This window comes from Nilaparvata lugens, chromosome 6, assembly GCF_014356525.2.
Source record: "Nilaparvata lugens isolate BPH chromosome 6, ASM1435652v1, whole genome shotgun sequence".
NCBI classification, from domain to species: Eukaryota; Metazoa; Arthropoda; class Insecta; order Hemiptera; family Delphacidae; genus Nilaparvata; species Nilaparvata lugens.
This window is the reverse complement of record NC_052509.1, coordinates 48312187-48325121: the sequence shown is the minus strand read 5'-3', so window position 1 is coordinate 48325121 and position 12935 is coordinate 48312187. Positions and strand designations below refer to the sequence as shown.

The 12935-nt window shown below is 35.2% G+C and overlaps 1 protein-coding gene across 2 annotated transcripts in view; it reads left to right on the top strand.

Moving 5' to 3' along the window:
* Nucleotides 1-319: 319 nt before the first annotated feature.
* The window catches only part of LOC111051534 (zinc finger FYVE domain-containing protein 16), a 30425-nt gene continuing 17809 nt past the window's right edge, over nucleotides 320-12935 (top strand). Inside the window, exons 1-6 of one of the 2 annotated variants that reach the window (XM_022338063.2) lie at nucleotides 320-449; nucleotides 560-621; nucleotides 5818-7834; nucleotides 9055-9266; nucleotides 9965-10064; nucleotides 10670-10831. In XM_022338063.2, coding sequence (XP_022193755.2) covers nucleotides 392-449; nucleotides 560-621; nucleotides 5818-7834; nucleotides 9055-9266; nucleotides 9965-10064; nucleotides 10670-10831 — 2611 coding nt within the window. In that variant the 5' untranslated portion in view covers nucleotides 320-391. Of the gene's footprint in view, nucleotides 450-559; nucleotides 622-2199; nucleotides 2571-5817; nucleotides 7835-9054; nucleotides 9267-9964; nucleotides 10065-10669; nucleotides 10832-12935 lie in introns of those variants that run through there. The other variant, XM_039430989.1, reaches the window with a different exon arrangement.

The window sequence follows — 12935 nt, the reverse complement described above, 5'->3', positions numbered from 1 at the left end:
GTTTCAATAAAACCAGATAAACGGAGCGGGCAGGCAATGTAAATGTAACTAAGATATTATACAAAGTATTAAAACGTTAACGGATATCATACAATTGAAGACGTAGTAGTGGAATTAGGTCATTCTTGCCAATGAATATACTTTACCAGCTTCAAACTAATTATATTTGTATAAAATTTACATTCTTACAAAAAAAAAATTAGGCGTTTGGGGGGGGCTTGAGCCCAAAAGCCCCCCCCCCCCCCCCGTAGATCAGCCACTGGTTGAAATCATTGTTGTCTACTTACTTTGGCAACCAAAATCCATCAAGTAAGCAAAAGATTCTGTTATCAAGTCACCAGTGCTCCAAATCCAAATAGAAAAGAAATGATGAGTCCTAGTGCACCGAGAAATGGAGAAATTTGCTGTGGACCTTGAGAAAGTATTAGACGAATTTGAATTTAACGAAGGTACTTTGATGTAATTATTAAATTCTTCACAATTTATTACTCGCGAGTCTTTTATGTGTCCAAGTTATTCGAAATGTTTTTTTAATTTTGGTATTTGTTTGTTTTTTTAGAACGCGAAGAGCGAGTTCCTCCGTCTGTCATTAATAACCAGTCTTTGTCCTACATTTGTCAAGTAAGTTAATCAAATTTCTACTTATAATGCTTATTCTTAATCATTTTTTATCATTTTATCACTATTCAATTTGATAAACAAATTTTGACGTTTGCGCTGTCAGATCTTTAGGTAAGGTTATTATTTCTTTTTGGCACACAAGAAACTTTGACATTGTGTTTGTATGACGCAATTAAGTTTTTAATATTGTGCTGTTGTAACCATTATATTATAATAATACTGAATGATCAAATGATTACCTTTTATATTTTGTTCTTTTCCTTTACTGTTCTACATTCCAACAGTTTGACGTGACTTAGATTCAATAGGTTCATAGGTCAGCCTATTTTCTCTCTTATAACAATGCAGATGTTGAATAAAAACAACTTATAAAAACGAATTTATTAAGGCAATTTTAACATACTATTTTCAGTTTTAAACGCCATTAACTTACCTAACCGTTTTTACACTCACCTATTTTTACCTATACAAAACCCAGAATATCCTCTAATTGACTAGGTAGTTTACCGGTACTACCAAAAGCTGATTCTCAGGCAAACAAAAGAAATTCTGAGTGTGATTTACGCAAAAAATAGGTGAGTGTGAAAAGTGTCATTATCAATCTTTAGTTAATGCTTCCATTGTAACTTTGAATCACATCTAAGTAGCTTAAGTAATTAAAGTATTTGTTATTAGATTCACACTTGTCCTGCTAACTCTTTACATCATCATTCGAATTTTAACTTCATTGAGAAGAAGTTTATTTACTGAGAACCAGTCTCTGGTCTCTGATAAGAGATAGTGTGCTCTAATTTTGCTTCTGTAGGCTCACCACACTTACATCAAGTTTTCTGTCATCTGCAAACAGTTGGTTTGAGATATCCATTTGCAAATCATTCATCATGAAAATAAATGTCTATAAAAAATTGAAATCTTTTATAAACAACTGCAAATGCCTGTAAACTGCTCTTGTTGCCTTATCATGGCTGTTGATTTTTACACAAGGGCTGAACTGTTTTGGTCCCACGAACCACGAACGTATTTTAGTTTGTACAGTCTTTGGTCGTTTGCCGGTGGCAATATGTTGTGTAACCATAAGAGTAAGAAAGATTGGATTTTGTTATGTTCAACTTTTTATGCATTTTGAAATATTGACAAATATCACAATAAGAGGGAGTACGTTTTTATAATATGCTCGGCATTCCAATTATCGGTTAAAACTCCAATTCTATAATTATTTCTTCATTTTTGGTTTCTCAACATTGTTTTTTATTATTGGGCTATGTGATCTGGATTATGTCATATTAATGAATGTAATGTAAATTCACAGTCATGTATTTTTTTGCAGTACGTATGAATGCATAGTTAGTAAATATATTAAAAGGAGAGGTTGGAATATTCCTCACCATAGGCTGAAATTAATCGATATATTCCAAGTCTTCAGTGGCTTTGACTGAGCATTTTAAAACAACATTTCTATCGGAATTTCATGTGTTGACATGCATTACTGCAGCACTAGATGCTAGTTTGCACTAAAGAAGCCGATTTGACTCATGGCATGGAGCTCATTCCACTGTTGAACAATTTGACACATGACCTTTCTATTAACAAACTCTTATCTGCTCAGTTCTGTGACTAAATTTAAACTGTTTACAATACGAGACGTTAGTATTATTAGCAAGTACTGCCAGACATCATCATTAGGGAATTTTAAATTTATTTTTTAAAGTATCACACAATTTATCGTATCAGTTGGTAGAAAGTTATTTTTTACAAAATATGGAAACATATTTCCACTGGTGTATATTGGTGCTCAGCTATCTTGATAACTTATTCAACTCTTAATTAGTGTTTTTTTTTATTTTAATAATCAATTTGTCTTTGTGTAATACACGTAGAACCATAGTTTCAATACCAGTGTGCTGTGTTGTTATAAATCGTTGAACTATTGCTTCGTAAATATGGATCAGGTAGGTTAATAGTTAGTCGTTTTATAAGTTGTACATTTCATTCAAATTAGAATCATCTCTTTTACAAACGACCTTCCATGTTTCACAGTTCACTCCCCATTATCTGATCAGTTTTGAACCTTTTAAACTTTCAATAGAAAACAAACATTATGAATATTAATTTATACTCTTTATAATACTAGCAGGTAACCCGTGCAAGGGTCTGTTTAAAAACTTGGCCTACTGAAATCTTAATGAATATAGGCCTATAACCATCCTCGAAACAATATGCAAGTTAATCAGCCCAGTAGCTCAGACGTGATGATGCGTCATTTGTGAATTTCCCATCCCGTACGTGTAAAAGCCAATTCTTTCCTTTATATTATAGATATGAATTTTATGAACTAAGTATTCTGAATCTTCAATAATTTATTGTCTGAATTTTTAATTGTATAATATGAAGTGGAATGAGCATGAAGTAGAAAGTCCATGATATCGAATATTCAATAGCTTCAGCTATTTTAATGTGAAAGTATTCAAAACGTTTTGAAAATACATTTTATTTTCATTTCATATAGTATTATGTTCATTATTGAAATATTTATTAATGTTTTATAAATAATTTTATTAGTTTTTGATCGAAAAATTAGTTGATAGTACCTACTTACATGTTGCCACTTTCAGATTGGAGTGCCTCAATACTAAGAGATTTCAATTAAAGGTTAGGGAGATTAGGTTTGGTTTTTAGCAATTGCTAATGTTAATAATATGTTGTGTAAAAATGGATGGCTTTTAAATATTTTTATAATTTTAGATAATAAACACAAATAACGAAAATTTGAAATACTGACACATTTGAGATATTGCACTTTCGAATGACACCCTTTTAAATCCGTATTAGACACCTCATCATAAAAAAAACTGTTTAGATAAGTGGAAATAAAGGATTTTCAACAATAGCAATGTCTTCATTACACGATAAGCAATATTTTCTATTGCGCGATGAGTAATTTAAAACTTTATAATTTATCTAAAGTAATGAATATACTTCTATACATTAAAAATAATGGTTTGATTTGTTTGAATTTTTTATCACATCTGTAAGCTACCTACATTGATAAAACTATACAGGGTGTTTAGCAACTCCCTACCAATACTCTAGGGCATTGTTCCTGGGTAACAAACATATCTAAATATCATATTTAAATTGTCCGCAAGTCTTCAGTTAATCACACAGCGGCCATTTTGCTTTTTTCACTTATTATTTTTTTCTGAATAATGGCTGAATATACGAAATTGAAACTTTGCACAATCATTTATTACAACTAGACAAAGCTACAAAAATTATGATAATTTTTCAAATTCATGAAACAAAATGGCGGCCTTTTTAAATTTTGTTTTTCAAATAATTCAAAAACCGTTGGTTTCCCTTTCTCCTAGCTTTTTCACAATCATTGTTCTGAATTTCATAATTTCCCATTACAACAAAGGAGTTCCGATGCGAAGCATGAGTACACACTAGTCTTCAATAATACACCCAGTAAGTTAAATTAGTAACTTACCTTGTCGTAGATTAGGATGTTTAGCGATTTAAATCAAATTCTTTTTGATCTGAGAAATCCTCAGTTGATTCATTTCTGCCAGTCATGACAAGAGCTAATGTAATTCATGCGATGAATCATTATTTTAGGAATTTGGATTTTTTCACAGTGACTCACTTGACGCAATGTGTTTATGTATGCTCTTCTGTCACTGTAAACAATTCAGTCTGCTTTGGAAACTTTCTTGAATAGTTTTTCGTCTCAATTGTTCTCAAGTCTGTTATTGAGTAATTATTACTTTCCAGTCTAGCAATTTACCATTTTATCTGCCATTAGATCATTTATGTATTCTCGTTCATGCTTTTTTCTTTGTTATCATCTGATCCACCTACTTTTAATGTAGATAGATCTCAAGTGGTTTCAAGTTCAAGAGATTACGGTTTATTTCAAGTTGTTTTAACAAAGATATAGGCCTAAGTATAATTTCACGACTATATCCATTAGTCGTTAACGATTCAGCTGGAGTATGATTTAGTGCTTGATTACAAGTTGATAATATAATTCCATATTCTGTAAATCAATAACAGTGGATTAATTCCCATCTATTGAATTATACATGTCAATCAGTTATATGCCTCTAAGCTAATCTCCATCATCATAATCAATGCCACGAAGGAGCCCTTATTATAATTGCTATAAACTACGTGTTAGTTTTGAAAGAAAGTAGTTGAAAGGATTCATTAAAAGTTGTGTATGATTTCTCTATGGTAATACTTGACGATTTATTTCTCAATTTATTCGCGATATCAATTCAATACAACACGAAACAAATACTTATTAATCTCATAACTTCCCTTCTCACCAATTTCTATGAATTTTTCTAAAGGAAGTTATGATCAGATGGTTTGTTCACAAGAAAAAGCTCGGTCCCATAAGGCCGCTGAATCATGTATAACGATTATATTTTTTCGAAAACGATAGAACCTTTGAATGCACAGTCAATTTTGAATTGAATGCCACAAATGATATATAGCAGAGAAACGCCACGAAGATACATGAAAAGGTTCGGAATTACACTTGTAATAGAGTTTTACAATAACAATCAGCTAACTTCACAAGGCCATTGTAATGACAGATCATAACGATATAGACACAACTATATCAGTTTATTTTTACAACTTCAATAGGCTGTCGCCATTGTATTTTCAGAAATGAAAACTATATGCATGTAGTATAAACAGAATTATACTTTAATTACAAGGGATTATTAGTACCCTTAATTACTTTAGACACGACTTTCATGTAGTCCTAGCAAAATACTTGAGAGAAAAATTATACTTTGTACACCGAGTTTATTTTCACCTATTTAATCTATTGTTCTTAGTTTTTTTCTCTTCATATGTTTGTGAACTGTATTTTTAATGGAAATAAATTTGATTTGATCTGTTTTGATTAATTTTCATCCAATGTATTTCCTATTTATCTTATATTTCCTCTTCCTTCATTCCTCCCTTCCCTACTCCCATCCCTCCTTCCTTCACTCCCTTCCTTCCTCTCTTTCTCCTTTTCTCCTTTCTTACCTTCCTCCTCCTCCTCCTTTTCATTTGTTGTCTTCCTTCGATTGAACTAGTTTCCAATGTACAGTATCTCTAATGACTCCTGTTGTTATGAAGGTGTTGTTATAGGCTAAAGTTAGATATTGATTGTGTGTGTGTTTGTGTTGACAGACAGCTCCAGTGCGACCAGGCAGTTATAGACGGCCGACGTTCGAGCCAATCAACCTCGCCGATGCCGATTTCGCCGCCTCCAACCCGGCACCGCGTGGTGCGTTGCATGGCTGCTTGCCACCAGCTGACTCGGGCGGCGGCACAGGCGGCCTCCCGGCGGCGCCTGCTCTGAAACAGCGCCCGTCGCTGCAGGAAGAGGAGGAAACGGTGTCCCTCAGCGAAGAGAAGCCCGACCTCATCGACTGTGACAAGGTGAAGCAGGCCGCAGCCGACCGCCGCCTCCCTGACGTCACCACCTCCATCCTGCCCCACCAACTGCCCCCTGACCTGGTCGACATCGACAACGGCATTCACCATTGCAACAACATCAACTCATCCCTCAATATCAACAATTTCAACAATAAAGTTAATAGCAGCTTCGTAGTTGACAAACTAGTACCTGATGATTATAATAATAGCGTAGTAGAAATAGATATTAGTAGAATTAGTAATGAGGCTGCAAACTCAGGCAGAGAACTGATCCATCAAAAAGACACTGCAACCGCCAGTTATTTTGCCAGTGCCGTGAGCCGAGATGATTCCATCTGTAGTGACTTGCCTGTAGTAGATCAGCAAATTGGTGCTCTCAAATTGGATAATAATAATGGTGATGATTATATTTCGGATCCGTCTGGTGTAGAAATAAGTCTTGTTGAAGAGATTGAGCAAGTAGAAGAAGAACAAGAAGAAGAAAAGGAAAAGGAAAAAGAAGAAGTGAAATTACAACCCAATACTACTACTAGTAGTGCATCCAATACTATTGATTCTGAGGGAAACGAAGAGTTGGAAAATCGAGAACAGAGTTTTGTCGATAGCATCTCAATCGAATGTTTGAGTGTTGGTGAAGTTAGTGTAATTGCTGTGGAAAATCAATCGACCAACTTTCATGAGAGTAAAATAATTGAACCAATTGAAGAGAAACAACTTGTTGACAAGAGTGTGCCAGTCATTGATGAAATTCAATCAGTGGAAATTCAAGTGAAAAAGGATTGTTCACAGCCGGCTGGTGAGACTGAGTTAGAAGGTGTAAGTGGATCGGGTAAGTGTGAAAACGATAAACATTCAGAACCACTTGTTGGGTTCAAACCGTTTAGTGAGCCATATGGAGACGATGAATTGGACAAATATCTTGAAGAGCTTGAGATTTTAGAAAAGGAAGAGAAAGAGCAGACTTTGTCGGAGGATACAAAAGCTGAAGAAACTTTGAAAGAAGAGTCTGTACATGAGATTACATCCGAAGAAGCATCGACTGGCTCTGGATCTGATAGTGACGAAACAGCTGAGCTTCAGGACATAATTGATCATCATCAAAGTTTAGAAAAACCAAAGGAGCCTGCTTCTAGTGGTATCTCCAGATCTCTGAGCGATTTCATTGAGAAAGATGTTGCTGAAGATATAAAAGAGGAATCTACCAAAGAACTACAAGTTGAAATCGATAAGCAGAACGCTCTGTTGGATTATTACAACAGCAACGGACAACAAGTGAGTTCCCTGGCCGAAGTGTCTCAATTTGCATTCCCGGTTGCAAATGTCGAGTGCAAAAGAGATACTTCTACATTGAATTCGGTCAGTTGTGCATCGGGCTCGGAAAGTTTCAATAACATAAAACCGTTGGAATGCCAGGTAGCAGTGGGTCATAAGCAAGAATCTGGCACTGAGTTGTCTACTGCGGAGGCACCAGTAGGCTCTTGTGAATCATCAACAGATAGCAGTAGTTTGGAGTGCGACAGCATGGGAAACACGTCTGAAAAATTGTCAGCAGCTGGGTCAGAGGCGGGGGGAGGCGACTCGCCAATCGCAGCGGTCGGGGAGGAAGGCTGGTCGTCGAGCTCGGAGGATGTGAAGACTGACGACGGTCCGGTCGCGGACACGGCCGACGACTCCGACAAGCCGTCACGACCCAACTTCCTCCAGCTGCCAGCCAGGATCACCATCGACAACAATGTTGTCACAAGTCCCACGCCTTCAGCCACGCCAAGTACGTTCATTTATCATAATCATTGAGTACATTTTGTTTTTTCTCGAATCATGAAATTATTATTAATCATTCATGCTAGTGTAAATATTTCTAATTTAAAACCGAAATAGTATAAATCTCAACTGTCAAATTGATTATATAACTCCTAAAAGCTTTTATGACGTTGGAAAATACCAGCTTAGGGCCAGGCCACATGAAGCGTTTTTTCAGGCGTTTTTGCGCTGGTGGCGGACGAGTCTTCAACACACATATTTATGTGACATTGGGTACCTGAAGAATTCTAAATAAAAGTAAGGGTCAAGCCACATGATGCGGTTTTGCAATGACGGCGGAAAAGCTGATCAGCTGATTCCTCAACGCCAATCCAATCAACAGATAATCAGTCAATCGGAGAGCTTCCTGTCGACTCTTTCGCCGCCAATGCAAAATCGCTTGAAAAACGCTTCATGTGGCTTGACTGCCCTTACTTTCATTTTAATTTATAATTCTTCAGATAATGTCACAATCACTGAGCAAGATGAAATAGCCAAAATTAATTTCAAATGTCAAAATTATTTCATGAATGTATTCTGAAGGTAATGACACAGTCACTGATTACGGAATTACCACAATTATTGTAATAGTGATTAATGATTTTTCCATTTGCAAAATAAACATCAATAAATTATCAGATAATCAAATGAGAATTAACTTGTTGATGCTGTCAATAAGATTCTAAAACCATATTATTGAACTACTATCAATTTTTATCTTTTCTAAAGTAGTTGTAGTTTGTTCAAGGCAAACTCATTAGAAGACTCAATGATGCAAGATATAACTTCAGTAAATTCTGTTCTGAAATAAGAACGTCATCAATGACTTCTACTATCAGAATAAAAACTTACGTATCTGATGTTGTTTCTTTGAATCTCTGTTTACTGTTGAATTTAGAAAATGATATCGATTTGAGCAAAGAAGAGTCTAGAGGTACTTGCTACATTTATTTAGCGTATGGCAGCATAAATTACACAACACATTTACAATCACAAACTCACAAAAAAGAAAACAATAGAAAATTCATAGATAAGACGAATAAAAATATCTTAGTCACTTTTGACCTGGAAATTAGAGGCATGCTTCCAGGGTATTTAAGTAGGCTATTGATGCCGGTTTAGCCACCAGGAAATCTTGCTGTGCACCCGTGTAAAACTTGTACTCATAAAACTATTTTGATGAATTAGGTATCGAGGAAAGTGAGGATGGCTTGATAGACGCGTCCGGGCCAAGGCAAGTGTCCTCAGTGGTGGCGAATCAAGATGGCGTCATCAGTGACGACCAGCTGGGCAGAGTGAAGCCTCTCTGGGTCCCCGACATGGACGCTCCCAACTGCATGCAGTGCCAACTCAAATTCGGAATCATCAAGAGGAGGCATCATTGTCGTGCCTGTGGAAAGGTGAGGCCCCTTATTCTCCAATATCTCTGATATAATTAGTTAGAAGTATAGTATACAAGTATTTCTAGCTGATCCCCTCAAATTATTACTTCTTAAAACAAATACAATAATATTATTCTGTACAATTCAAACAGTTGGTCGATTCTATTACATTCAACCGCACGAAAGTAGTCCAATGGAAATTGGAGCAGAAGAATGCAACGTTGCCAAATAAGAGTTGATCAACTTTGTCCATAGCTCAAAATTAAAAAAAAAATGCCGTGAACAAGTAAATGGATGTACATGATGAACAGTCATCAGGTGTACATTATACTTCTATGCATTCTCAAAGTCAGAGATATATTATCTTAACAGTTTCGATATATTTGTAACAATTACATATTCTAGTAAATTATATTTGAGCACTCTTGAAAAAAGTCAATGTCGGTGTGTTCTAGTTTACTCAGCCGTTCCAATTTCAATTGGACTATTTTCGTGGGGTTGACTATAGTTGAAGCTTGAAGCTTCCAAGCAGGTTATTTGAATTAATTGACCTAGGTTAGGCAATGATATTGTGTACTATATCTTATCTGTCTTTGTACTTGATCATCTGGTTATTGAGCATAATTCATTTATCCATTTATTGATACATCAATCATTCATACATGGAATGATTGGGAATGAACTTTTTTCAAATATAATTCCTTCAATGATTGCAGGTGTTGTGTTCGAAATGTTGTTCAATGAAAGCCAAACTGCTATTCATGGAAGGCGAAGAAGCAAGAGTATGTCAGCGGTGCTACAATATTCTAGAAAGAGGTTTGTATCGCATTTATCTTGATCAGATATTCCAGCATTATTTATTACTATTCAAATTAAATAATTTTAATTCCTTTTCTAAAATCTCCACGTGCTTTCTCTTTAATTCCCTAATATCATGTAAAAACATGTGTATTCAACTGATCAATAGCCGCATGTGGATATTGAAATATCAACGACAATGACCTTATTGGAACTCATTTTTCAGTATACCTACCATATATTGACGTTGTAGTAATAACAAAGGGAATAAAGTAACTTTCAGATAAGAAGAATGAATAATCCTAATTACTCTATATCTATAAATCTCAAATGTCAGCAAAAGGTTGTGGTGAAAAATGTTAAGACCAACTCCAATATTAACGTAGTCATTTTGTCATTTTTTGTGTGAATTTCAAATTCTTTATCATGTTTCTTTTCGTGTTGTATTTGTGTGTCAATGAAATTTAATACGATTAATTCATTCATTATTACTAGTAGACGATTCTTAGGGATTAAACAATTGCAGATTATTGCACATTTCTTACATTTACAGTCACTTGCTTGAAGTTAATTTTTGACTGCATGTTTTTCAGTCTGATGAGTGAGTTTGTATTTTGTGGTAGATGGTCCCTGTGACGGCGCTAGAAGTCCACTCGGCCGTCAGCCGAACCCCAACAACCCAATGGAGTACTGCTCCACCATTCCTCCATTGCAGCAGGTGGCCGGCTCTCTGCCACAAGCTCCTCCATCTGTGCTTGTTCCTGTTGGTGTCCTCAAAAGAGAAGGTAAATAAACAACCAGTTTAGGTTGCAGGCATAAGTTCTGGGATCAACTGGTTCGTCAACTAAATAATGTATATCAAACGATTATCTCATATAGCTACTAATAATAATCGATTCAGTCTCAAATATTCAGTATTTAGCATTAGGCTGGCCATTAACAGTAAAACATGCATGATACACAGTCGTCATTCATTGTTGTGTAATCACAGCGAAACGCTTCAAGCAATTGTTTTGAGGTTAGGTTTTCGTATAGCCGATTTTTATTTTTTTCTTTGCAGCTCTTTTTGAGGTTAAATCATTTTCTATCATTATAATTTGTAATTTTCCAGTGGTTCATTTATTGTTATTGGTTGTTTATTTTATGTTGGAAGCCTGTCGCTGATGATAAACATGATGAATATGCATGACATGCATGTTTATCATGCATATTGTACCGTTAGTGGCCTGCCTCAGAATATATATTTACATTCTTCAGTCATATACCTCTATATTGAGAAAATATTCATAAGTGATTATGTTTGATAGGTGTTAACTTAATTTCATTACTTGCAACTACATTACAAATTCAGGGCCGGTTTCCGAGCTCGGTATTTAGCTAATTTCTAGACTTTAACTGGCTTTAAACTCTGGAGTCAGAAAATTGGCTTTCCGAGTCAGAGCGTTAACGTAGTTGAGGACTTAAATAGACTCTGGAGTTTAGAGATCATGTTTGACCCTGGAGTTTATAATTTTGCTTTCTGAGTGAAGGGCTTATAAGTCCAGGACTTGAATTAAATTCTCGCCTCTTTCCGAGTCAAGGATTTATCAAAAATCGTTAAGTCCAGGACTTGAAACAGCGTGATTTTAAACCCTCGAGTGGGGTAGGGTTTAAATTCAAGTTCTAGACTTAACTGAGCAAACACAATCCAGTTATTGTTTTGGAGTAGATAAAAAGTCAAATAGATGTCATGGAATACCTAAATTATTGGATTAGTCCATCTAAATTCATAATTTATAGTTTGAAAGTTCATTTTGGAATATAATTGTATCAGAATTATGCGTAAAAAACTAACCTCATTTTACGACTGTGACATAACCTAAAAATGTTCAAGCAAAATAATACAAGGATTGCCTTGGAATTAATATTCCAATATGAATGTTATTAATCAATGTCATATTCAACATATTAATAATAATAGGGTAACAATAATAAATTATTACTTCAGTTTTTTCAAAACAAATACGTTTTCAAACTCAATAGCCTAATTAAATTTTATTCCAAAATCACTGGTTAGGATCAATGATCAATAATAGCATAACGTAAAATGAAATGTTTATTCATTCACCTTTCAAAGGTTTAGCTTTGAATAGGCCTTCAAAGAAATCGAAACGTATTTTTACAAAATAGTTTGGAGAGCATGCTCATTTGAATTGTCCCGCTGTAAGAAGCTGTTTCCGTTTTGCTATAATGCCAACAATACAACAGCAAAATATTGTGAATTTCCCTCATGTTTACTGCGTTAAAGTCCTGGACTGAAATAAGTCGAGAACTTGATAGACTCCGGAGTTTAGAAGATAAAATCGTGACTCAGAAAGTCAATTTAGACCAGAGAGCTTATTTTAGTCGTGGACTCTGTAAGTCCAGAACTTATAGATCCCGAGCTCGGAAACCGGCCCTTAGAATAGAAGGTTGTGAGTCTGTAAAGGTGCGTACAGACTGACGCTCTGCTCTGCTCCGCAATCGAACGTCACTCGAGCAGATCGATAGATGATCGCAGGTCGAGCAAAAGCGGAACGCGAACTGAGTGTGTAACAGAGCTCGAGCTTTGCAAGTTCCTAGGGCGAACTAACCAATAACTAACTAACGAGCGCATGCTCGGTTAACGTTTTTGTTTGTAACGTTTGTCAATAGTTACGATCTCTGTGTTATATAAAATTATCAAAATCATTAATTAATTATTAAAACAATAAAATTAATAATACGAAATTTTAAAAGTATTTTTAATAATAGGTACCAGCATATTCAAATTTAGAATAAAGAAGCCAAACTCCCAACCAAGCCTTTCACCTTTCAAAACATTGACAGGCATAACCTTTTTGGTAATAAAACTTCAATATAAATGCAATA